This window comes from Phaethon lepturus, unplaced genomic scaffold, assembly GCF_000687285.1.
Source record: "Phaethon lepturus isolate BGI_N335 unplaced genomic scaffold, ASM68728v1 scaffold5356, whole genome shotgun sequence".
In the NCBI taxonomy this organism is placed as follows: domain Eukaryota; kingdom Metazoa; phylum Chordata; class Aves; order Phaethontiformes; family Phaethontidae; genus Phaethon; species Phaethon lepturus.
The window spans coordinates 1-25,087 of record NW_010548176.1 but is presented as its reverse complement, the minus strand read 5'-3'; the positions used below and the strand labels follow the sequence as shown (position 1 = coordinate 25,087).

The window sequence follows — 25,087 nt, the reverse complement described above, 5'->3', positions numbered from 1 at the left end:
CCTAGAGCAACTTAAGGCCATTTCCTATTGCTAGTTACTTGGGAGAAGAGACCAACACCCACCTCACCACAAGCCCCTTTCAGGTAGCTGTAGAGAGCGATAATGTCTCCCCTGAGCCTCCTCTTCTCCAGACTAAACAACCCCAGTTCCCTCAGACGCTCCTCATAAGACTTGTGCTCCAGACCCCTCTATATAGGACATGCACACACTTCGGTGCCAAAAGGTGTACAATATATTCCATGTGAAATAGGATTTTTTAATATCACATATCCAAACAACAGTTCTCATTTCAAAATGCAAAATAGGTCCTTTGAAGATCAGCTGCTCCCAGGCTGCGTGCACAGGGTGGGGTACAGCTGAGTGGCACAACTGTTGAGGTCAGACCTCATTTCTTTGGTAAGATACAGGCCGGGAACAAACGCAAATGCAGAGTTGTACCAGAAGTGTCCATTTAGAAGACTAATTATTACTCCATGTCCCTCATTAGAGATTTGCACTTTAAAACAGTCATATACATTAAATAGCTCTCTGACATCTAAATAGCAAACATTTGAAGTAGCATATATTCTGCTACCCCCACCATTTTAAGAACAAGCAACACATGTGGGAGAGAAGGGAAACATTAAAAACAGGCTGTCTGTCTCACACAGTTTATTTAACAATAGGTAATAAGAAATCAATTTTTAACAGTCTATACAGTGATCGAAAGTTCATATTTATAAGTAATCAATTTTAATTGCATGATTTACAACATTTGAGGGTTTTTTTGCTTTCTATTTTCAAGTTTTACAGAAAGTGGAAGAGGGCGGGAAAGGGGCACGGGAGAGAGAAAGCAAGCATAAAGAAGAAACCCCAGGGACTTTTTCTCAGGTTAAAATCATCCCACTGGAATTGTTTCTTACCCTCTTTTTTATTTTTTTTTCTTTTGTTAGATGTAAAAATAACGAAAAAAATTCTTTCAAGAAAACAGAAACCACAATATATATACTACATCCATTTGGCAGCTGCCCCTGTGTATTTGCAAAAATGTTGTCTTCTCTCTACATGTACAAATTATTTTAATACTTGAAGTTTTTTTTAAGCTCAAACTCTTGTATAGAAAATTCTTGGAGGACAAAAGTAGACTTCAAGAGGGGACTGAGTTATTTAATATTTTTACATTTTTCAAAGAATTGACATATTTCCAACCAAAGAGGAAAAGATTGGTATTTATTTTTTTATATATATATTTATATATGTAATGTATTTTTAAAGCAACATTAACCCCTTTTGTCCTCCATTTTTAGGAAAAGGTTCTCCTGTGGGGTTTTTTTGTTTTGTTTTTGTTGTGTTTTTTTTTGCAGTGACATGAAGAAAAACCAGAATAGGGAAAATGTTTACCATCTGCCTCAGTAAATAATAACTATCAATATTACATATTTTCATTAATTTAAAAAAAAATAAAACCTATTGGAGGCATGAGTAGGGCATCCTTTGGTGAACAGCCAAAAGACCACCCACTTCCCCCAACCTCCTCAACGCACACAAGGAAAAAAAAAAAACAAGAAAAAGGACTGGTTGTGATTCCAGCCATAACAAAAATATATTCTTTGTACTCTACTGTCCCTCAGGTTCATTATTGGTTTGTTTTTAAAACCACAAACTACTGCTGCAGAGTTCAGATGTGTTCCAGGGAAAAATGTTGTTTTAGCTAAGAAAGATTCAAAAAAATTTGTCTTCAGTACAAAAAGTCTTGAGAAAATAAGTTTTTTTCTTTTTTTTTTTTCTTTTGCTCCCAAAATGCTACAATGTGTCTAGTGTATGTCTAGTGTACTCTGTGAAAGGTTTGAATTCAAGTCTGAGTTCTCAGAGCTGAGCCCCAGTTCCGTGGCGCTTGTACCATGGAGGCCTGCCATGCCGGGATTGCTAGCAAGCTGGGAAAGCATTGCACTCTGGTCCGGGCTGGCAAAGTGCCCTTGATCCATGGGGTTAGCCTGGGCAGCTACCAGTCCTGGATGCGGGGAGCTGGTCTGCGGGGAGACGTGGTGTGGAGAAGGCTGAGGTTGCATCCGAGGGGATGGGCTGGAATGGGGGGGCTGGGACTGGGGCCGCGGTGACGGTACAGGCTGTGGAGAACGCACTTGATTGGTGAGCGATGAAGGGAGCTGCTGGCCCTGTAGGTGTGGGGACTGGGCCTGATTGGGGAGCATGTGCTGTTGGGGGCTCATAGGATTGGGCTGAGCTGGGGACCCCATCTGCTGCTGAAGTAGCCTCTGCTGGAAAGCCTGCTGCAAACTGGCTCCTGTCTCTGCACTCATTGCCTGTGGAAGCTGGCTTATCTGTCCCATGCTTCCTTGCTGCATCTGCTGCATGTGATGCTGCATTCGCTGCTGCTGTTGCTGCTGCTGCTGTTGGGGATACCCGACGCCCTGGGGCTGCTGAAACTGGTTGTGGTTGGCCATCCCTGGCCCCAGTGCTGGTCCCGCTCCCTGCTGCTGCTGTTGCTGCTGGTGGCGCTGCTGCTCAATCATCTGGTGCCGTCTCATCAGGAGGTCTCGGAACTGGGGAGCCATCCCCGAGTGATTCATATTCATCTGCTGCGCCTGAGGATTCATCCCAGCCATGGCCTGCTGTGGCTGCTGCTGCGGCTGCTGCTGGGGCATGCTGGGCCTCTGCACTCCTGCTTGCATGGGGTTCATGTTCTGCATGGCTGGGTTGGGGTGCACCCCTCCTTGCTGCCCTTGCATGGCTTGCTGCGGCTGTAGCCCTGGCTGACCCTGGGGGATGCCAGGCTGACCTGTCATCCCCTGGGGGTTCTGAGATCCTGCATACTTGGCAGCTCGCTGCTTGATGAACGCAGCCAGCAGCTGAGGATTGGAGTGAAGGATGTTAAGCACCTGCTGCTGTTGCATGGGTGAGCTGGGAGACCTGAGAGTCCGCAGTAGGTTTTGTAAGGCTGCCTGGGGCAGAGGTGGTTGTTTGGGCTGAGCAGCACCAGGTACCTGACCCATCCCTGGCTGAGGTGCCATATTCATTGGCTGACCCGGCTGGGCTACTGACATCATGGATGGCCTCTGCATTCCTGGCTGCAGCTGAGCTTGGGGTAAGCCCCCCTGCACCCACGGCGGCTGCTGCTGGATTCCTGCCGGCCCCATTCCTTGATCTATATGACCACCGGGACCTCTGCCTAACTGTGGAGGGTTCATTCCCATAGGTGGCATCTGGGGCATCTGGTGCTGAATTGGCCTTTGGAAGATCTGAACCTGTGCCATCTGACGCTGGGTCTCCGCTGCCCGCTGGATCTGCATGGCCATTTCCACTGCTGCTGGAGGAGGACCCTGAACTGGTGGTTGAGGTGGCTGGGGTGGAGTTGGAGGAGTCACTTGGCCACCTGCCTTGCCCTGGGACACAGCGCTGGGGGGCTGAGTTCTTGGCATGGTGTAGGGTGGCATACTGTTGGGAGGTGCAGGTTGAGGCTGCGAGGCAGGCTGAGGCGGAGGCTGGGGTTGTGGGGTTTGTGGTGTTGGGGGCTGCTGGCCTGTTGGAGTTGTTGGGGTGGCTGGTGTGGGTGAAGGTAATCCTTGCTGCTGGCCTACCACACCGGTCCGCTGCATACTTGCCATCCTCCTTCGGAGCATCTGCGCCTGTTGCAGGCGGTGCTGAAGTTGTTGTTGACGGAGCTTGTGTTTAATGTTGAGGCAGAAGGGCACTGGGCACTTGTTCTCCTGGCAGTGCTTTGCATGGTAGCAGCAGAGAGCAATGAGTTGCTTGCAGATGGGGCACCCGCCATTGGTTTTGCGTTTGCAGCCTTTGGTGTGTTGGACAACCCGTTTCATCTTCTGACAGGATGGCAGTGAGCAGTTGGCGTTACGACACTGGCAGGCATGGACCAGAGACTGGATACAGCGCTGAATGCTCAGACGGCGTGAATCACCGGGGCTCTGAGTGGTTGCAGTCTGCTGGTTGTTGCTCTCGTCATCTAGACCAAGGCCTAGTTTTTCCATCTTGTGGTCATGGTTTTTAGTGTTATAGCAGGTGATGCACAGGTCATAATCCTGGAAAGACAATGAAGGAAAAAAGTTATCAGTGTTCCTGAAACTCTATACAATAAATAAATATTGTCATGCCACTTCAACAAAGTACTCCCACTCTGTTCCAGGCAAATTGTTGCTCTACGGAAAATTCAATCTTTCACGCCATGTTGAGGTACTGGAGAAGGAATGAATTCAAATGATGACCAGGGAAAGTGTGTGAGCGTAAGGGTGTCTGAAATGTACACAAATATATATAGCTTGAAAAACAAGTTTGCTCTGAGCTAAGAAGTCACACATTATTCAGCTGGGCCAGAAAAATCCTTTTCTTTCCTGATAGGAAAGGAGAAGAAAAAGGCAAGGAACAAATAGCTGCCCAGCTGCTGCTGCTGCTTCAAAAGAGGACAAGAGTGGCGGGAGAGCTACCAATTTTCAAAGAAGAAAGGAGAATGAAAGCTGCATTTTCAGTTTTCAGGCAAGTTAAATAGCAGAATGTGCTGACAGAAGAATAGAATAGCATTTACATTCCATGAAAGCAACAGCACACAAGTTTGGGATCAATAATTGATCTTTAAGAAAAAGATACAAGTCCTCAGGATTCATTAATTCACAGGAAATTTAATTTTTTTTTTCTTCTGGTACGTATGAGGAAAAAGGGAACATCAAATTTTACTCAGAGCTTTTCAGAACTGAATCAGAGACAGTAATTTACTTCCAGCAGGCTAAAAAAAAAAAGTTAAAAGCCAGATTCAAGGTTAGTCCAGCTTCTGGAGGTCATAGGATTGACCCAAACTGCTGGACTTGAACTTCAAAACACACTGATACTGCAAACACTTCTGAAGACAAAAATGCTGTTTGCAGCATTCTACAGTGAGACAACAGGGTAGTGGAACAGTCACCCAAGTACAGGAATCTGGCTTCTTAGCATAGCGAAACCTCTATGCCAGTAAACCAATGGAGAGCCCTATTTACAGAAACACTGCAGCACAACACTTCTGACTCTGGAAGAAGAAAGGATGTGTTGCTCTTCAGAAAAATCAGCTGATCCTACCATTATAGCTCAAGCCATTGCTACAGTTCAACTGCTTAAGCAGCAGCAGCACCTTAAATGAACTACAGGAAATAAAATTCTACTTCAGTTCCCCACAGCTTGAAAGTAGAAGACAAAAATCACATTAAGTAGCGGATTAGCAAAATCCCTTCTTACAGAAAAGATTTCCTCTCCTTTCTTTCTGAATTCACAGAGGATGAGCTGTACAGATCCTTTCCCATCAGTTAATACTGAGAAATTAGTTCAGGTAAAGAGCACTCTGGGCACAAAGATACAGGGACACAAGTAAGGAAAACTTCACCAAGCATACCTCACAGACAGTGCAGTGCCATCTGGTCTCCACATGATGCTTGCACTCATTGCAGGTGTAAACAAAGCGGTCTTGGCTCTGGGTATGCAGTTCCACCAGCATGCACATGGTCGACCACTGAGCCCTTCGTAGTGAGGAGAATTCCAGGTGCTTGTCTCTAGCAAGGGTTAGGAAAGCATCACGCCCATCCATCAGGTCACATGGAATGAGTGGGTCAGGCTCAACGATGGGGGGCAGGGAATTGGCTGCAGGGCCAGCAATGAGACGGATGACAAAAAAGACCTGAAAAGTAAAAAGACTTAATATGCCAGCACTTATCAAGATGTTTTCGTTGCCAAACTTCATTACACAGAGCGTGCAATTCCAGGACCAACTAACACTTGAATTGACACTAACACCTGACTTACTGTCAGGGTGGTGTGCTTGTAAGGACTGGGAAATTTCAAACCTCTGGGTGCCCTGCATATTCACCTTCTTCAGAAGCATTAGGTAAGGAGCCCTGGACTGAATAGTAACAGTAAAACTGCTGTGACAATCTAGACTGTTAGGAAGTTCTGTACAACCACAGTTGTATTTATCCCCGTTGCCCTCGCAGCAAAGAGCACCCAGACTCACGGGTACTTGTCTGGTGGGCCACTCAATTCTCCAGCCCAACCTGTATAATTTACAGGGCATGACTCTCTTTGAAGCATCAAAGCTTTGTACACCTCCCTCTACTTCAGTAAAACGCTTATTTCTCATTTTATCAACTCCTACCTCCTTGTGCTTCTCCATAGTGGCATACAGCTTTTGGGAGAGGTCATTGGACACATTGGGCATGCCAGGCTTTTTCTTATTGCCACGACTCAAGCTGCTCTTGTTCTTACTTGTCTTCTTATTGTTCTTCTTTTTGGCATTTTTGCTGTCTCCCTTGCTCACCTATTAATTTTAAAGGCATTTTATGTCAGGTATCTAAGTCACACCACATCTGCATTTTATTACTTTCACATGTTCTATAACTGCAGGACAAAACACACCTCACAATAATTTACTCTGAAGACACTTACCAAGGTCCCCTGAAACATTAAATTAATTCCATTAGAATCACTACAGAAGATATCAAGATTAGCAATACATAGTTCTGAAAATATTAAAAGCATAAATGCTCAGGACATGCAAGGGAAACGATATTTACTGAAACCTGTTTGCCTGCTGTAATTGAACACTGTGATTATCCAAGATGTTCTTCAAAGGGGTTCAGCAGATGGCTTCTCAATGCAATTCAAAACTAAAAATAACTGAAAAGTACAACTAATATTGCACCAACCAGAGGTAAGACAGACTTAATCCACCTAGATTTAGTTTGTTACAGCTCTGACAGATTTTTATTTTTTAAACTGTGTGAAACTGATTTTGATATGAAGCTGTTCTTCTGAGTCCATAAGGCATTAATAGAGCAATTCCTAGTATGCACCTTCCTCCTGTCATATCCTGCAACAGTTGAACAAAATGGGTCAGCTTAATTTCAATTATAATCAATTAGCAATGAACAGTTTATTCCTCTCTGTGCTTCTCGGAGGCCCCTCAAAACACTACAGCTTATGATGATCAAGGATCAAAGTGATTCTTATCCAAATAAGCGTTTTTCCTAAGCTTAAAATAACTTTGTCAGGATGGAAATTTCCAGTGAACATGAATGACTATCACTTCATTTGAGAGTACAGTTTATTATTGCCTCATTTTCAAGAAGTGAAGCATGGGGTCAATAAAGATTTAAAACTATTTTTATTATTAAAGTTTAAATAGTAATATGCTGCAAGCTTCCCCCACTGCAGGGTTTTGGGGCCAAACTGCTGTGAAGCATCAACTAGATGTTGACCAACCTCACACACAGAGCTAGGTCACTCCTCACAACTGGTTTCTGGTATATTAGAGAGATGGGAACTTGCAGCTGTACCAAGTAGAAAACAAACCTTTTAAATAACACCTTCCTAAGTAAATTGATATCAAATTTGCATTAACTAACAAGTTGCCTAATTCCCAGGTTACTCTTGCACTTAGTTTATTCAAAGTCCTTGAAAGGAGGTATTGCAAAGAGCAGCACAGGAGAACCACAACTTCCAATTGTAATGTTAAACCTAACTTTTTTGATCCAAAGGTCTTTTAGGAAAAAGATTAATTCTAAAGTCCAACAAAAATCCAGTATCTAATAAGGTGACAAAGCAGCAGTGTTTGAACAGAGTTAACTAAGAAGTACTACTGTGTGAGCAAAACTACTAACCTTAACCTTATCCTAGATTTGCCACCTCTTCCATAAAAGCTTAGAAGATCCAAGGATGAACAGATGCATAAATTCTGCATCTGTTAATTTTCAAATTTGTTGTTGAACTAAGACATACCTTATTTTGTTATTTGTGGAATGTGAAAATACAGTTGTTGCACATTCTCCAAAAAAATTGCACATGATACCAGCAAGAAATTTCTCTAGTTTAAGAAGCCCAAACCAACAGTTCAGCAGTAATTTGTGCTTCAGATCCCTTTAAAGCTTTCTACTAAAAAGACCTATACCAAGTAAACTACTAAATCACAGCGCTCTATTACTTTCTCAGAACATTCTGCTAAGATTGGGATTGTAACATCTACGTTAGAAAGAAAAGAGTTAGCTACTACTCAAAAGCTAAAGCTTAAGGAAAATGCTTCCATGTCAGGCTGAAGTCGCAGCATGAACATTGATAATAATTGGATTTCAGCAGCAAAATATTCAACTGGCAGTTGTTTCAATCTAATTGACTTTGGTAATTAGTTAGGTTTATAGCCATGTGAACAGCCACTGCTCATATGAATGTAGCTTAGTGGTATTTTAACAGCTCTAACTTATAAAATGTAAAATTGAAGTTTATATTAGAGAAGCTAGAAAGGTGAAAAAGCCAATTAACCGAAGTGCCTAGGCACCCCCCGCCTTTTTTCAGTTAGCCATACATAATCACAACTTTTACAGTAGATCATGAAATAGCAGAAGCATTCTTACATCCGTGCTTTCATTACTAGTGTTTTCTTCTCTTTTCCGTTCTTCTTCCTCTTGCTCTAGTTCCTTAATGCTCTCCTCTAGAACATTAGGCCAGAAATCCCCTTCGAAGTAAGGCAGCTCTTTTGCACTTGTTAGGCGATCTTCTGTTGCCTGCTTAAATATATCCTGAAAGAGAGCAAAAACATTTAGTTACCACTGTTACAAGTCACATAAATAAAGGCAACCTTTTCAATAAGTGATAAAAAAAGGCACCAGCAGATCAAAGGAGGACTTAATATTTCATTTTGAGAGCACATTTTAAGTGCAGATTTAACACTGCAGTTACAGACAGTTCGTCAAATACATTTCAAATATTCTCACTCCAAAGAAATAAAATCATTACCACGTGCTAGATTTCCCTATGCACGCTTACCAAATGGGACAATATCATCACTATACTGTCAGCACTAGCTGAAGTCCTGATAATTCCAAAGTTTTTTACATACTTCTAACTGCGTCAGCAGCCTAACCCAGCAGTTTTATTTAATACAGGAAGATTAAAGATTCTATATATTTTCTTTGTATTAATGAGATTTGCTCTCTTTTACAGTATTCCTCAAGAATTTAGTTTGTTCTAAGGAATAATTTCACATCTCTTGCTAGAACAATTTCAGAAGCTACATGCTTTAAAGAGGATGTATTTTAACTCCAAACTTCTAATGCTCAATTCCCATAAAACTAACACACTGAACTCCAAGAATCAGGCACAATGCATAAGGCAAGGAAGAAACCAAGACAAGGCTGGTCAACACCCCCATTCCACTCCCCACCCCCCCCAACACAAACATACACTTAACAAACCTTGTAATCATGGACAATGCGCTCCGACACAGATTTGTCCAGCATCTTTTTGTACCACTCTTGCAGTCGTTTGGGTTTGGGTATCTTTTGGTCAGGAGGATGGCAGTGGAAGATGTAGTCATCTCCTTCACTAGGTGGGCACGCCCAGATATGTCCAGTAGTATACCTAGCATCATTAGACCAAAAAAAAAGTACATGTGGGCTATGATGATTAACACTAGAGCTTGCTCTCTCCTCTGCCACGAGATGGAGCCACCACAAAGTTGGCTGATGTTACCAGCTGGACAGTAATTGCAGCTCTCCAAGATTTTAATTCTAGTGTTCGTTCCAGCTTCATTCATGTGATAGCATTACCATCTTTTCACTAATTTATTAAAGTTCAGCGCTACATGTGGAGTAGCTTATATAAAGTGCACGTTTTCCAGCCTAGATAAAAATCCCGATATAGACCTGCAGTTGCCACCTCCTTATTAACTAATAAGAGAAAGATGGAGACTAGGTATTTCAGTAGTGTAAGTCAGAATTGTTTTTCCTTGAGACAGTGCAGTCGTTCATTATCTAGCAACATTTTAAAACCAGATTTACTTTTACACACAATTCACTTCTCTACTGTAAATCCTCTGTTTTTTAGCTTTGAGGATCAGTTTTAAAAGGCTTCACAATTGTACCTGGGAATAAACAGTCACCATCAACCTATGCTACTGGGTGTAGAATCTAAGTACTATGAAGACAGATGACATCCAAATAGTAGCCACTGCTATCACTTCTTCATTCTGAGTTCTTCTCTATTTGAAAAGAACTCCAGTAGGAGGAATAATCGGATCTCAAGTTAGAGGCAAAAAAATAGCCATCCTTGCCATGTTGAAAAACAGCTCTGCAGAACCCTACCCAAACCCTGGGAACTGCAGCCAGTTGTCATTTCTTCTGCCTGAGAAGGGAGAGATGATACTGCGCGACCAATATTGTTTTCACAAAATGAGAACCTGATGTTACCCATTAGCATAGAAAACAGCATTAAGTAAAACTGAGCCCTGAGCTCTGTGCAGCAATTTTACAGACTCACAGGTTAGAAAAATACACAATAAAAAAAAAGTAGAAAAAGTCTAATGTATGCTTTGAAGTAATAAGGAATATATCATCTCACTGCGGTACTGAAGACAGTACTGCCCACCTCCATTACAACTCCCCTCATTTTTCCTCATGCAACTACTCTAAACATAGTCCCTAACAATTTCTTCATGAATAACCCTCTGCCAAGCTACAACAGATATTTTTGAGAATAGATTGATGTTTATTTCACTGGCTTTTCTACTTCAGTAATTGTGGTAATTTAATTTCCACCTTTCTCTTTTCTTCAGTTCTTCTGTGTCCTCTTTTGTGCTGTCCCAAGTATACCCCCCTCTTTCTCTTCTAACTTTTCAGTTTCTCACAACTTCAACTACTCACTCTAGAAGAGATTTCTTAGTGGCCTTACACAGCTGTTACAGACTTAATCAGTACAGACAAGAATACACTTACCTTTCTCCTTATAAACATGCGTAAGAACTCATTTACGAGCCCAGAGGAATGACCCGATTAAAGCAGTGGCATTACACAAGGACTGCACTGTCAACAAGGCCAGCAAAATTTTACGGTCCAGATAAAAAAGGCTCACTTTTTCTACTTAGACTCAAGGAAGTTCTACAGAAGTTTGTGTCCTGGTTTCAGCTGGGATAGAGTTAATTTTCTTCCTGATAGCTGGTATTGTGCTGTGTTTTGGATTTGGGATGAAAAACACATTGATAACACACTGATGTTTTCAGTTGTTGCTAAGTAGTCAAGGACTTTTCAGCTTCCCATGCTCTGGCCTGCCAGTGAGAAGGCAGGGGGTGCCTGGGAAGCTGGGAGCAGCAACAGCCAGGACAGCTGACCCCAACTGATATGATATTCCATAACATACGATGTCATGCTCAGTATATAAACTGGGGGAATTGGCCTGGGACGGGCCGTGACTTGGGAACTGGTTGGGCATCAATCAGCAGGTGGTGAGCTGTGCATCACTTGTTTTGTACATTCTTTTATCATTTTTTTTCCTTCCCTGTCCCCATTAAACTGTCTTTATCTCAACCCAGGAGTTCGACCTGTTTTCTGACTCTCCCCCCCAACCCACTGGGGGCAGGGGGTGAGCGAACAGCTGTGTGGCTCTTTTAGCTACCTGCTGCATTAAACCATGACAATTTGGAAACCTAAAAGTACCTGAAGCATAAGCCTCTCCTGAAAAGTCTGCAACCCCTTTTTGTCTTTCCTCCTTTTCAACTATACACAGTTGTTGCCAAGTTATTCTATCATCAGTTCATATTTAGGCCCCATATTCTGCACAATAGGATGTAGTAATTTCATTTGCAGTAAGAACTACCTAGAACAAATGCTGCACAGAAGAAAACATTAAAAAAGACTTACCCTAGTTTCTTGACGTATTCTAGATATCCAATTAGTATTTCATGATAGACAGCAGTCCTCAAGCATTTAGGGCGGAAGAAATGAACACTGTCAAGGTAAGATATATACACTCGCCTGAAAAAAAAAAAAGGCAGCATGATAAGAAGCAGAGATTTCAAAGTAGTTCTATGAGGTTTATTCATGGTATTTTATCCATTTGAAACATCCAACACAACAGCAATCTTCAAAGCCTCTGATCCTATTTTACCTCTAGAAACTCAGCTTTCTTTTGATATCCTGGCGCATCTCTCTCAAACTATCCAATCCCTTCTGTGAGAATACTGACAACTGATCCTTAAGGCAACACTGCCTGCCAGCCAGCATCCCCAGCAAGAAGTGGGTCTGACATATCCACTACAGAAGCTACTTCATTTCTAGAAGCTAACAGCACTATGAGTCTTCACATATGCAACACTGAAGCTCTACACTGAACTTCAGAAGGTTCACCCAATTGAGACAGTACCAAAATAAAATAAACTTTCATGCAGCTCCTCACCTTTGATTGGGAGGAGGACAATCTGAGCCATACTCCTGTACATGCATCCCAAAGAAGCACAAGTCTACACCATCAATCTCCTCAAAGGCAAAAAGTGCTTTTGTTCGATAAGGGAAAGACTCAGCCATCTCTCCACTGTCTACAAACCTGCAGATTAAAGAAGGTGAAGAGGAATACCAAATACATTCACATATTAGAGAATACATGTCACTAGGTAAAGGCAACAATGATGAAGGCTACTGTAAATGTAATTTTAGCACAATTTTAAAGTTAAATGCTTACAGACTGCTCAAATACAAGGCACCCATGTTTTACTATAAAAGGCTATACTCATCACAACTGATTAATATGCTGCTGTAACACCTGTTTGTCAAGAACCAGTCAGTGGTAAGGTTTTAAATACAACAGTCTACTTTTTTTAAATAGTAGCATGTAAGTAAATTCCAACATCTTCCAATAAATTCCAAAAGAAAGCAAAATAAGAAATGGAAAGAACATACCTTGCTTTCATTCCTGGTTTTACTTCAACAGTTTTGTCAGATGCATGTACCACCCTAACTGTAACCTCTCCTGCCTCAGGGTGATTCTGTCGTCTTAGGAAGTCATTGACTCTGTTCTCCAAGAAGGTACCAAGTCTTGTAGCTGGTAACCCTGAAAGAGAAAAATACAGCTCTAAATATATACAAAACTGAACTGTTCAAATGCGATTCCTCTACTCAGATGTTAAATGACAAGTGACTCAATGTGTGCAGTATGTTATCATAAATTAAAGTTTTATCTTTAAACACTAACACTTCTAGATGGGGTGAGCTGCTTTTCACCTGCATACACGTTTATGGTTTATACATTATTTAAATTAAGAAAAAAAATCTGTATTTCAACCCAATTTCTCTCTGTCTTAAAAGTCAATCACCATTAAGGGTCCTCCGGAATAGAAGCTATTAATTACTTTAACTGGATTACAAAACACTGTGCTCAAACATAGCTTCAAGAGCAGACATTGCATTTGGAAGTATATTCTGTCTCTGAAGCCATGCTAGCCAAGTCACTCTCTCCATTTACCAAAAGAATATATTTCAATAATGGAAAGGACAGCTAACTACAACTGTATCTGCAAGTAACCTAGTTTAGAAGTTTCCCATTTTCAAACCATCTTCATACAAAAGCACCAGCATAACAGTAGCTGACAAAAATCTAAAGCTGAAAGCAAGTTTTAAACTGATGGTGTAACAGGGCCTGTCTCACTGCTGTCCCTTGCTTCTGGTAGAGTTATGTATCTGCGAATCAGCTTTTAATTTTTCCAATTTGACACCTTTCAGTAAAGCATCACCATGTTAAGTATCCAATACATATAGGTTGCTAGAAACAAAAACTGATAAAAACTGTAAAAGAAGCCTTGTATTCTTCCTGTATTCTTGGTGAACCCAGGGAGTTTTGATTTTGGACAGAGACTCTGATGTTGAGTCCATTCATTGCATGGTTTGCTGAATCTTGATGCCCTTGGCTGCCCGGGGATTTATTTATTTTGTTTTTTTTAGCAGAAATGTAAATACTATTTGTAAAAAGTACACCAACCTAAAAAGCTTCTGAAAGACTTATTTTGTCTACAGAACAGATGGACAACGACTGCACAAATTTCCTCCTACACTGCCTTCAAATCAGCTGCCTTGATCAAGAGGAAATGTCTATGGAGGATTTTGTCACCAAGTGATGCAACCTTTATCTCCATCGAAGTTTTTAATAGCAGCAGTAGTTACAGTGACTTGAACATGTTATCATAAATTTAAGTTAGACTGCAGTCACACAGCAACTAATTCCCAATGCTATTAACACTGCAATTGAGATAAAAGGATGTGTAGCTTGCATTAGCAGTGATCTAAAACAGTACATTAACCCTCTATAGACTATAAACCAACGACAACATCTGTGAATGCAAACATTCTGAACATTACAGAACTGACCAAAAGTATCCTCCTTTAACTCAAAAAAACTGAATAAATGCAAAACAAGCATGGAAGCCACCTCTTCCCCATTCTTAACAGATTATTTAAGATTTATTGGTGCAAGTGTCAGAATCTTACTTTTAGCAGAGAATTTGTTCTCTTTCCGGGTTCGTCCTGTTTTCTTTAGGCAGCCATCACAGACAAAGCTGAAGCAAAAACAAGAGAAAGTGAAAAACCACCCCAAAGTGGTGTAAAGTTCCTTAGCATCTTACCATTAGAAGCAAAATCTTTAACCAGATCTTATCTGGTCTGGAAAATACCTTAATTGAAACTTGAAATAAAAAGACAGTGCAAAGAACAGTGCCAGCAGAAACGGCTCAACTGTTTCAGAGCTGCAGAGGAAGATCTAAGGTTCAAGGGGTGCATCTCCTGTCAGTCACCCATGTCACCACCTGCAAACCCAGCAAACAGGCTCTCCACTGGCAAGTCTAACAATATTGACAAAGTATTCTTGGAACAAATAGTCTCAAACTGTTGCCTCTGATGAAGATAAGATACCACAACACATAAAGCAAAAAGTTGATTTTTTTCTAAATGCCCAAGCACACCGTAGCATGAAATGATGGGCAGATTCTTCCTCAGTTACAGGATGTCTATCCTCTTCTGCAGCAATGTAGATGGGATAACAGAATGGTAAAAGTCATAACTGTCTTGTCAAGAAAGGGAACATTTAAGCTCTTACAGAGCTTTATCTACATATAATTTATCATCCTTTTAGCAAAGCTTTAAAAGCAATCAGAAGAAAACCCAGTATGCTAATCAAGAACTATGGAGTATCTAAAGACAACTAGATTGTTTTTCATATTTGATCTGATCACCAAGGTCAAAAAAGTGACTTCACCTTTTAAATTCTTTAGTTGTTACAAACTTCTTTTTTGAAGGTGACAAAGCAGTATGATTTGTACAGAAAATAGATCAACATGAAATTGTTACCAAAACTAAAAACATCTTTTCATGAAGGACTAGTACCTTTAAACACAAAAGGCTGAAACACACTCTTCCACACAAAGGAAGATTAGAAACGTTCAAGATTAGAAACAACTTCATACACAACACAGTAAGATATGATGTCTAAATTTGATGTTACCCTATAGATTCTGTAAAATTTTCAGATGAGAATGCAACTTCTTCCATTAGACACTCTTTTGAATATAGACAATATAAGGAAGTTTATGTACTGACTCTAGTAAATCTACCATATACTCTCTACTTAAGGAGAAATTCCTCACCCGGAAGGCCAGATTATCTCATTATGAAGAACACAGATCTGGTGCATTTTTCTTCCACACTCTATACATTCAACAAATCTGTAGAAGGGAAAAAAGGGGGGGAAGGGAAGCAAGGTTATAGTATCATTACTTGCTTGTATATTTTGTAATATTTTATTAGAGGACTTCTAGCATATAGGCTCTTGAGCCTATTTAACAAAGAGGGCACATCTATGCTGAGAACAGCCTCCAGAATGAATTAAGAATCTTTTAGCTCAAGTCTGGTAGACTATGCAGGGACACACAGACTATGCAGGCAAGCACATCTGCTTGCCTTACTGCCATCCACTTCACTCATTTTTTAAAGCGAAGCCCTTCTAAGGATAAAACCTGTAAACTGCTTGCTGCTATAAAGAAGAGAGGAAAATGGATTCACTTGTGTCAGAGGCAAAGAACCAGGAGAAATAGGTGGCTGTTAGTTGCCCCAGTACACTTGAAGCCTGGGGTACATTGCAATATACTGCAGAAAGGTGAGAAGGAAGAAAAACAGAAGCAATATCAAAGTCACTTTCAGAAGACTAGCAGAGATTTAAGGACAACTGAGGTAAGTGATATGGCCTACTTCACAAATGTTGGTGAATATAATTCTCCAAAATACCTAAGGTTGCTTCATGCATCAGGACAATCTGACTCCTTTTGAACATATCTATTTATAAGCGTGAGGTTTTGAATGAACAGCTGTCATTACAGGGTACCATACTGTAAGTTAGGCTTGTATTCTAGCATTAGGCTGTATCTTTATTATAACAAAGGGAAAGAAAAGTTACGAATTTAATTACTATTCTCTCCTTCCCACAGCCTTTGTAAAACAGAAGAACTGGCTGACTCTTACGCCCTTAGAAGGATGGTGTGGGAAGAATACACATCCTTTTTGCTCATTCATTTGAGAATGAAGATAATGTTTGCAGAGGAGCAGCACAGGCGTGCAATGCAGCACCATGTAAAGTGGCTTCAAAGAAACCTTCAGGAATATAAAGAAAAGCAGCTGAGTCACCATCATCTTAACTTTACTGAATGTCTACAGCTCTGCTTCCAGGGCAGTGTAGAAAAAACAGCTTATTCAAACTTAAGAACTTTTCCTTCTACTACAGCTGCCTGTAAAATATGACAACTAGAAAAGCCAACAGCACCAAAAGAGCTGGTGCCAAATGACTCAAGTAAGTTCTCAGACTTGAGCATTTGCCACAACAGGGTTTCGAAGCAGAGTTATCTGAATCCACATTCAAGACAACAAAATGCAGTAATTTTGGCCCATACATACAGTGTTACATATTTCTCAAGTACAGCTGTGGGGGTTTGGGTTCTAAGCACAGAATGCCAGATATGCTGCTTACTGAGCAGCCCCTGCTGGCTAACAGAGCTACATGAAATTTGGAAAACACTGGAAAACAAAGCTGATGGTGACTGAATAACATGTCTTTTACAAAATGATTATAGTGAAATGAGGATCATTCAAAATGTGACAGCATTACTTACAGTTCAGGGTCCAGTGTATCATTTTTCCTTTTTGAGAACTGTTCTTTATTTATCGTGCTACGGAGAAACAGGCAATAAAACTCAGTTTTAACACAAGACAACATACATTCATGCCATACAACACATATCCACACACCAAGACAAAACTTGCAAGTAGATTTTTTTAAATACTGATTGGCACTAGAAGGAAAGGAGTTGTATTTCACAAAGTGACAGACAATTAAAGTATATGCCACCCTTGACTCTGCCCATGGAAAACAATTTTTTCTATGGGTCAATAGCTTGTAGAGGAAGAATCACATTGCTCCCTTATTCAGTTTTACTACAGGATAAATGGTAAAACTTACTGACATTCAAGTTTTGGACCAGACTGATCAGTACTTCATAGTGAAAGGACTATTTGATATGCCTCTCTGATATTCTGAAGGCAGAGAAGTCCAATTATTTTTGATTACTGAGAAAGGTAGGTTATCCGATTTCAGATTCCCCTAGTCCTCCTCCTAGATTAACTTCAAATGATAAAATTTCAGCTTCCAAGTCCTGCAACCCCAGCCCAGCCACTACTCTACACTAGCGTTACCTTCCCTACAGCATTTGCTTTGACAGTGAGGTCCCAGGTATCTTTGACACCAATCTGGTTCAAAATAGTCCAGAACAATCATGCAAGAATACCCAGAGAGGGTGCTGTATAATGTGAGAAGATCTGTAGACACCTCTCTTAGAAGCTATAACAGAGACTCAAACCAACTTGCATGAGGTGCATTAACCTTCCTACCCTTTAATTTCAGTGTTTATTCTGAATAGTGCTACCTGCAGAATACTTCGAGCTCTTTATCAGATAAACGAGGAAAGTTCAATCTCCCAATTAGCTCAAACTACTATTATAACATGCTGAATAGAACTGTAAACAGGACCTGACATATATATTCCTAATCTCTTTTGCTTTTGTTCATTTTAACTACAGGTTGTGGGAAGAGAGCAGGATCTCTATGCCCCAGTAAAATGAGCTCCTAAGAGAAAGCCCGTAAACAGGTGGGAAAACATTCAGAAGTGTACTTGCTCCTTGTGTGCAGCCTATAGCCTCCATTTTCACTAGACAACAACCAAGCATTTAAACTAGCTGTGAAAAGAATACCAGGAGCTGGAAGCACCTTCTTACCATGGCTTGTGCTCAAAGAGCTTTTGATTGTTTTCATTATTTAAAAAACAAATTTTTATCTAGCATCTGTGCTTCCAAATCTAGAGTGCTTTTGATTTTTACACTATGCTACCTTCTACCCTGACGCAAAGGTTTGTGGCAAACCATTCCAACTTACGTGTACGAGAAAGATCGTGCTCTCTCAGCAGCTGAACAAAAATTTATATATAAACATGAATATATTGGATGTTTATTTACACACAGATTTCCATGCATATAGATACTTCCTTCTCTCATATGTGAAAGTACTTCATATCCCACATCTCATATTAACAAAACTGGACGATATTGATCAAACTTTGAGTCTTTGCTTCTGCTAGAGCAATATTCCATACTATTCCCAGGGGCATGGCCTATTGTACTGATCAGCATACGAACATTATTTCTTCCTTTTTCCTTCCAGAGAGAGATGTACTCTTACATCCTCCCAAGCCCCAGTGGATTCTTTCACTGCTGTTCTATATACCTCCATCAGCACAACCAGGATTCGGTAACATGCTGCTAAAGACAACTTCTACTTACAGTGAAAGTTAACTCAGTTTGTCCAATTACCAACTTAGACAACTCTCCCCCAGCTTCAGACTCTCTTAAGTTCGTCACTTGCTTCTATCTGCAGTGTTCCTGCAACGCCCTCCCCCAAAGAGCTTTCTTCAACAGCTCAAAGAGTAACTGCTTGGCACTTATTTGTCCCTCAAGGACTTCCTTAGTCTCCCAACATTTTGTTTCAAGATTTTTTTTGTGGGGTGTGAGGAGGGTACAGCAGAATGAAAGACTGTCCCGACACTTTCCCACCAGCACGGAAAAGGCAACTAGGTCCACACACAGCTTTTTACTGTGATCTCAACAACTACATGGCATTTCTCATAAGCAGATGGCACTCCAACAACAAAATATTTGTATGGCAAAAGGAGGTTGCCCGCTTCTGATTTGGGTGAAAAACAATCTGAAGCTGAATATGAGTTTAATAGCATAGTCTATAAACAGAACTGTACATTTGACTATTTCAAACTATGTTTATCACCTACGTGCCTGCAGGCATCATTATTTTTCTGCAGTAGAATACTTTCACACTTTTTTCAGAAAAAAGCAATTCTTTTCTTTCCCATCTATTGGCATAGTTGCAATTTTAAGCATTAAATGCTTATTTTTCACTACAGTTCAGTCATCCCAGATTTTAAAGAAAAAAATCTACAGCACAACTCCAGGATTTTATAAAGAATATCTGGTCCACCTTCTACTAGCCTACAAACAGCAAGGGTTACCTAAACTCCTTCCATTTGAGAAAGCACTATTGACCACGATAAAGCTTATGAATGCACAGCCCAAGCAAACACAAATAACTCACGTTTGAGGTTGTGATGGGTCATCTCCCAGAGAAACGCTCTCCCCTTGGATTTCATTGAAGCACTTCTCACAGAAATGATACCTGTCAGCAAGAAGGCCATATTTGGGTGAACTGCTCCGTCCACACAACACAGCCCAAGTCAAGCAACGGAGCCACCAATCACAGCAGGCCAAAGAAGGGACAGGAGCAGAGAGCAGGTCATCAACGGCGACAAGGATATTCAATGATGCAGATTTATGGGCCCCACATTGTGTTTGGTTGGTTTGGGTTTTTTTTTGTTTGTTTGTTTGTTTTTTTTGCGCAATCAAAGCCAAGTGCAGACAATGACAAGCATGAAGGAGAAAAAAAAATAACACACACACAAACAAAGAAATGGGGGTTTGCAGGACAAAAAACAAAAACATAGAAGCAGGACAAGACAACAAAAAGCAGAAAGCCAAGGCAAAGCACAGATTAGCATTAAATCTCTCAAATGGCTTCACAAGCAGCAAATGATTAAAGCAAATTAAACAAGAGTATTCCATTTTAGCATACCCATACCCTCTTCATTTTAATAATCCATGCCACGTACAGCAAAGAATTAAAATGAGAAAGGGGAAAGAGCAGAAGGAAGGAAGAACTGCTACTCTGACTTGTACATCAGCACAGCAGCTCTGTTGGAAGGAGGATCTGCAGGAAATCAATGGAAGAGGGATAGTCTTCCATCTCAAATGTATAAATGCTGAAAGGCCACAGGATTCTCTCCCAGTTGAAAGGGAAAGCTAAACATCAGAAGCTTCAAGAACAATAAAATCTGTCCTCAAAAAATCTTACAGATATTAATTATAGAACTGTCAAACTGTACGTTTACTAAAATACCTAATGTTAACTACACACATAATACTCTACAGTGATATGATTCTGCCATAGCCCAGTTTGAGTGTAGAACAGTCCAGGCATCAATACAGCAAGCATTACAGAGAAAGACTTCATTTATACTTGAATAAAATAGTGATTAATTCAAGATTCTACCGCAGCCCTCAAAAATGTTCTAAAACTGTGGCCTCTCCATTACTAAGGCATGTTAATTGAGTGCACAAGACATCTAAAAATAAAAAGAAATAAAAGAAAATTCAAACAAGTTTATTATAAAGCCACACAAACGAACACTACAGCAGCTGTTAGGCTAAGACGACAGATCTCAATCCTCTCTTCCAGTTTTCATCTAACATAATGCAGAGAACAGTACTTCTGGAATTGTACATTTAAGTCTATAAATATATATACATGTGTATGTATAAGGTAATTTATAAGTCACATGTATGTACCTGTTATAAGGTAAGCATTCCCTTCTAATGTTTGAAAACATGTAAAGCACATCAGGTTTTTTTAATAATAGTCTTTTGATGCATCTACTGTTTGCCCATAGATAAACATAAGCAGAAGATACTGACATGATATGAAAAGCTCTACACTATGCAAGCCTAAAACTACAATAGTTATTAGGGGATACTATAAGCTTATTTTCTACTTCTTCACTCCTAAAAACCTCCATTCACTACTATAAACCTTTACGAAGCCTAAGAAGGTTAAGATATAATTCCTGTAGCTCTCTGGTTGCTTTCACCTGACCAGGTGATTAAGAAAACCACAATTCTTGCAAAATCTTCTTGGCTTTCGCTTTCAGGTAAAAAGCCTTAGTGTTTTTGTTGTTTTGTTTGTTTAAAGCATTGGAAAAAACAGAGAGCAGGAGCTAAATTGATGGAGGTGATAACTGTTTGGAGGTACCCAGCCCTCTGCTCTAACAGGTGCATTCTAGTGACAGGCAAGGGGATATGGGAATGTTAAAGCATGTATTTCCCTGCTTCTTCCTGCCTTGCTTCCCCAGTTGGCAAAGAGATGCCTAGCAAGAAACCTTCTTTCAGAAGTCAAAAAAATTATTCAAAAGAGCTGTAGAAGTGACAGCACTTTACAGAGCTGCTGACAGCTACTGCAAGACAACTCCCTTAAGGAAACTTTGGGAGAAACAGCAAGCATCAATCTACTGAAGATCTGAATACACAAATCTTCCAGTTAAGATCTGCATCACAAAAATAAGTTTAGACTTCAGTGTTAACATCATGAGAAAAACAAAAAGACTTGCCAAGTGTAATATGTATTACAAGCATTAATATACGTGCTGCATAGTTTACTCAGTGTTCTGGATGAAAAATACTGCCATGTAGTAGGAAGCAAAGACAACAGACTTGTATATATGATTTGTAAATAACTAAAGATCTAATTAACTATAGGATAAAAATTTAGTAAAACACAACATTTCTGCAAACAAAAGAGGAAGAGCAAAGGCTGCAGTGAACTTTTGTAGAAAGAAATCACTAACACACAAGGTAAACTCTTCGAGGGCACTTCCAGCAAATTTTTATCTTAAAACACAAAGGTACAGACATATAAAGAGGCTGTATACGTGAATACATGCACACCTTTAACAGACTGATTGCAGCATGCACCAAACCACACCAAGTGAGTTTTCCTTACCTGTTCTGGTAACTGTAGTAAGTGGCGTCTCGAGGGATTGTGCATAGCTGTTTGCCATAGCAACACAAAGTCTGCGGTGAGAACTCCAACTGCAAAAAGGAATGGGTTGTCTTAGTACTCATACATGTTTTCACTTGCTCTCCATGGGAAGCAAGTGTGACCCAGACAACGATCATTTCCACTTTACTCTGTGCACAGATCTCACAGTACAGCAAGTGCATGAAGTGCTAGTCATAAAAATAATGTTCAGTGGGCTGTTACTCTCAAGTTAGCTCTTCTCCAAAAATGGAAAGTGTATCAAAACAACACAATGGAAATACACAGTCTCAATATACAGTGAAATAGACAGCATTTCTTCTGCAGTAACAAAAACACATCTCTAATTTGCAATAGCAAACTGGTTTGCCCTAATCAAAATAAGCCTTCAGTTACTGACTTTTCCCCCCTCAAGGGCTTATATACAAATAGATTATTTAAGCACTAGATAGAATTAGACAATCCATAAAAACCTCAAAATCAGATTACTCTGGATTGCTAAATCCTGGTAAACTTTCAAAAGTTTTGACACACCATAACTGCTAACAACTGCAACCGCTGTGTTTTTCCCCCCTTCAATACCAGGAAACAAGCAGGAGACTAAATATATTTATTTTCTTACCTTTCTTCCACAGCAATAACCAAGGCTCTGCATAACTGGGTCAATTTCTTGCTCAAACACCTCTGCCAGTTTGGAACAGTACTTATATACCCGGGATGTTTTGCGGTTATACAGCCAGGCATTATTGAACATGAGCCAGATGTCATCTACATATTGCCACGGTTCCTGATACTGTCCTGTGTCTAGCTTCCTCTTGATAGTAGAAAGGTCCATGGGGTTCTTCACTATGTCAAAATAATCCTGCAAGAATACGCAGCATATCAAAACGCTACTACAGAACTATGTTGTGACATGACAGCATGTGTATTCTCAGCATATAAATTCTTCTGCGGTACATCAAGAAAAACAGGTTCCTCCCTGACATGATTGTCAAACTGCTTGTGACGTACAATGACATCTCTAAGTAATGCCATATCACTCCCCAGTGCTTCCTTTTCATTATTCTTTTATTTCTCAGGCTCTATTGCTCTTCCACTCCTGATGAAATAAAGCCACTATAATTTTAATCAGCAAAACAAGTATTACAAAAAGTAGGAAATGGCAATGTTTTTGCAGCCACTGCGATCTGAGAATATACACAAGACCATTAATAGAAAGCAACTGTTTTTAGTAGACCAACCTAATAAACAAAAAGAAGTAACTTCATTAGATAAAAGATATGTCTCCTCTAAAGAACAGCCTTTTCCAATCCCCCCCATCAGTTATAGGACCACTTCTCCTACAAAAGTCTTCACAATATGACAGCCAGTTCAGAGCTTGTTAAGGAATATTAGCACCATTTATGCCTGCTTATAATACAGCAGGCCTTGAATTTCTGCAGTATCTATCCTAAAAAAACAAACACACCAAAACCAAACAAAAAAAACCCTTTAAGGCAAAAAATGTTTCCCAATGCACCTAAGCAGGACTTCTGTGAATTCATATTTGTGTATAAATAGTAAACGTGTGTGGTGAATCCAGAGAGTTTAAACACACAGATCCTTGAAGAATAGTAGTGTCTTCCAAAGACAATTCTAAAACAAGCAGAAAATTTGACTGAAACAAAAACTAGAAGTTGAATAGTCATCTCCTTTCTTATAACAGATTAATAATAATTGATGGAATTTTTTTTTTAAGTGGTCTTGATCTGCTTAATTTCCCACATATTCAGACAAGTTTTATATATGAGAAACACCTACAGGATTCAGCAATAGAATCACCAGAACATGAAGCAACATCTATACAAAGCCCACACAGGACCAGGGATCTGTTGGTAATCACTTCAATGTATGGTATACTTGCTTATTTATCACAATGAAGACAGAACTGAACAAACTTTCCTAAGTTAGGCATTGTATGTTCCACTGCCTAAGCTAAACTTCTTCAAATGCATTAATATAAAACTGTTAACAAGACACACTCAGGCTGTTCTCAAATAGGTATGTCATAATATAATAGTTTTGAATTAAAGCCCGGAAACTTGCTTGCTAAGACACTCACAGGAATTCCCAGTAGTTGGGGATCCACAGGCTGCCGAAATGGAAGAGACTCTGGATCCTGACGGTAAAGTGCCTCCAGTGTTGGCATAAGCGCCTGCCGCAACTCTTCTGGCTTGAAAACTTTTGAAAAGCAATGAACATTAGAAAGATAGCAGAAACAGCTGTAAGGAAGAAGTCTGCTGGAAAATGTGAGGTCTGTGGAAAAAGACTACAGACAACGGGTTTAAGTTACTTAGCATGTCTTGTTTATCCTCTGCAACACTGAGTTCTGAGGAGGATATTACAATTATCACCTGGACACAAGGAGAAGGCCAAAATATTAAAGAGAATTTGTTTTTATCATAGGAAGACACCTCTAAATTTAACAGACCGGGTTTACATTCTAAATATGGCCCCTCTCTGAGGTCCCAAGAAAAAACTTGTCTAGAAAATCTGTAACTGAGAAGTACTTCAAATCTCTATTGTGGTCACAATTTTACGAAAGCTTAATGTTTAATACTAAAGCCTTAAAGAACTTGCCCGAAGCCAATTATAAGCACATGTCATCTTAGACATTTTTTGTCCAAAAGCCACAAAGAACAATCTATATAAGCCTACTGAGTACCAATGAAGAAAGCCCAAGTTTTTTCCCTCCATAAGATTTCTCTAGGGAGATGCAATGAATTTCAGTCAAAAGTGTTCTTGCTTACTTTTTTTCTTAGACTGCCCAGCTGCCGGAGAAGACTGAGTAGCTGGAGAAGTAGGTCTTTCTTCCCCCTCTGGTATTTCAGTCTTCACATCAGATTTCTTCTCATCTTGTTCCATTGGGTCTGGTTTACATTCCTCCATGACTGGTTCTACTTTAACCTGGAAGGTAGTTTGGAGCCTGTCACTTAATCTCCTCTCAAGTCACTCATCTACATTTCTGTCCTTTAAACCTATCTGACATAGGATCATAGAATAGTTTGGGTTGGAA

The 25,087-nt window shown here is 40.1% G+C and overlaps 1 protein-coding gene across 1 annotated transcript; it reads right to left on the bottom strand.

Moving 5' to 3' along the window:
• Positions 1-1,164: 1,164 nt before the first annotated feature.
• Positions 1,165-24,978, bottom strand: EP300 (E1A binding protein p300; the record flags this gene model as incomplete). The annotated part of the gene is made up of 16 exons (XM_010289876.1): positions 1,165-4,034; positions 5,372-5,653; positions 6,128-6,289; positions 8,379-8,543; positions 9,219-9,384; positions 11,658-11,771; positions 12,193-12,339; positions 12,693-12,843; positions 14,274-14,341; positions 15,425-15,502; positions 16,940-16,996; positions 19,483-19,563; positions 21,997-22,085; positions 22,655-22,894; positions 24,134-24,252; positions 24,822-24,978. Coding segments are annotated over 16 exons (4,317 nt in total), but the record flags the coding sequence as incomplete, so codon positions are not given.
• Positions 24,979-25,087: the final 109 nt, after the last annotated feature.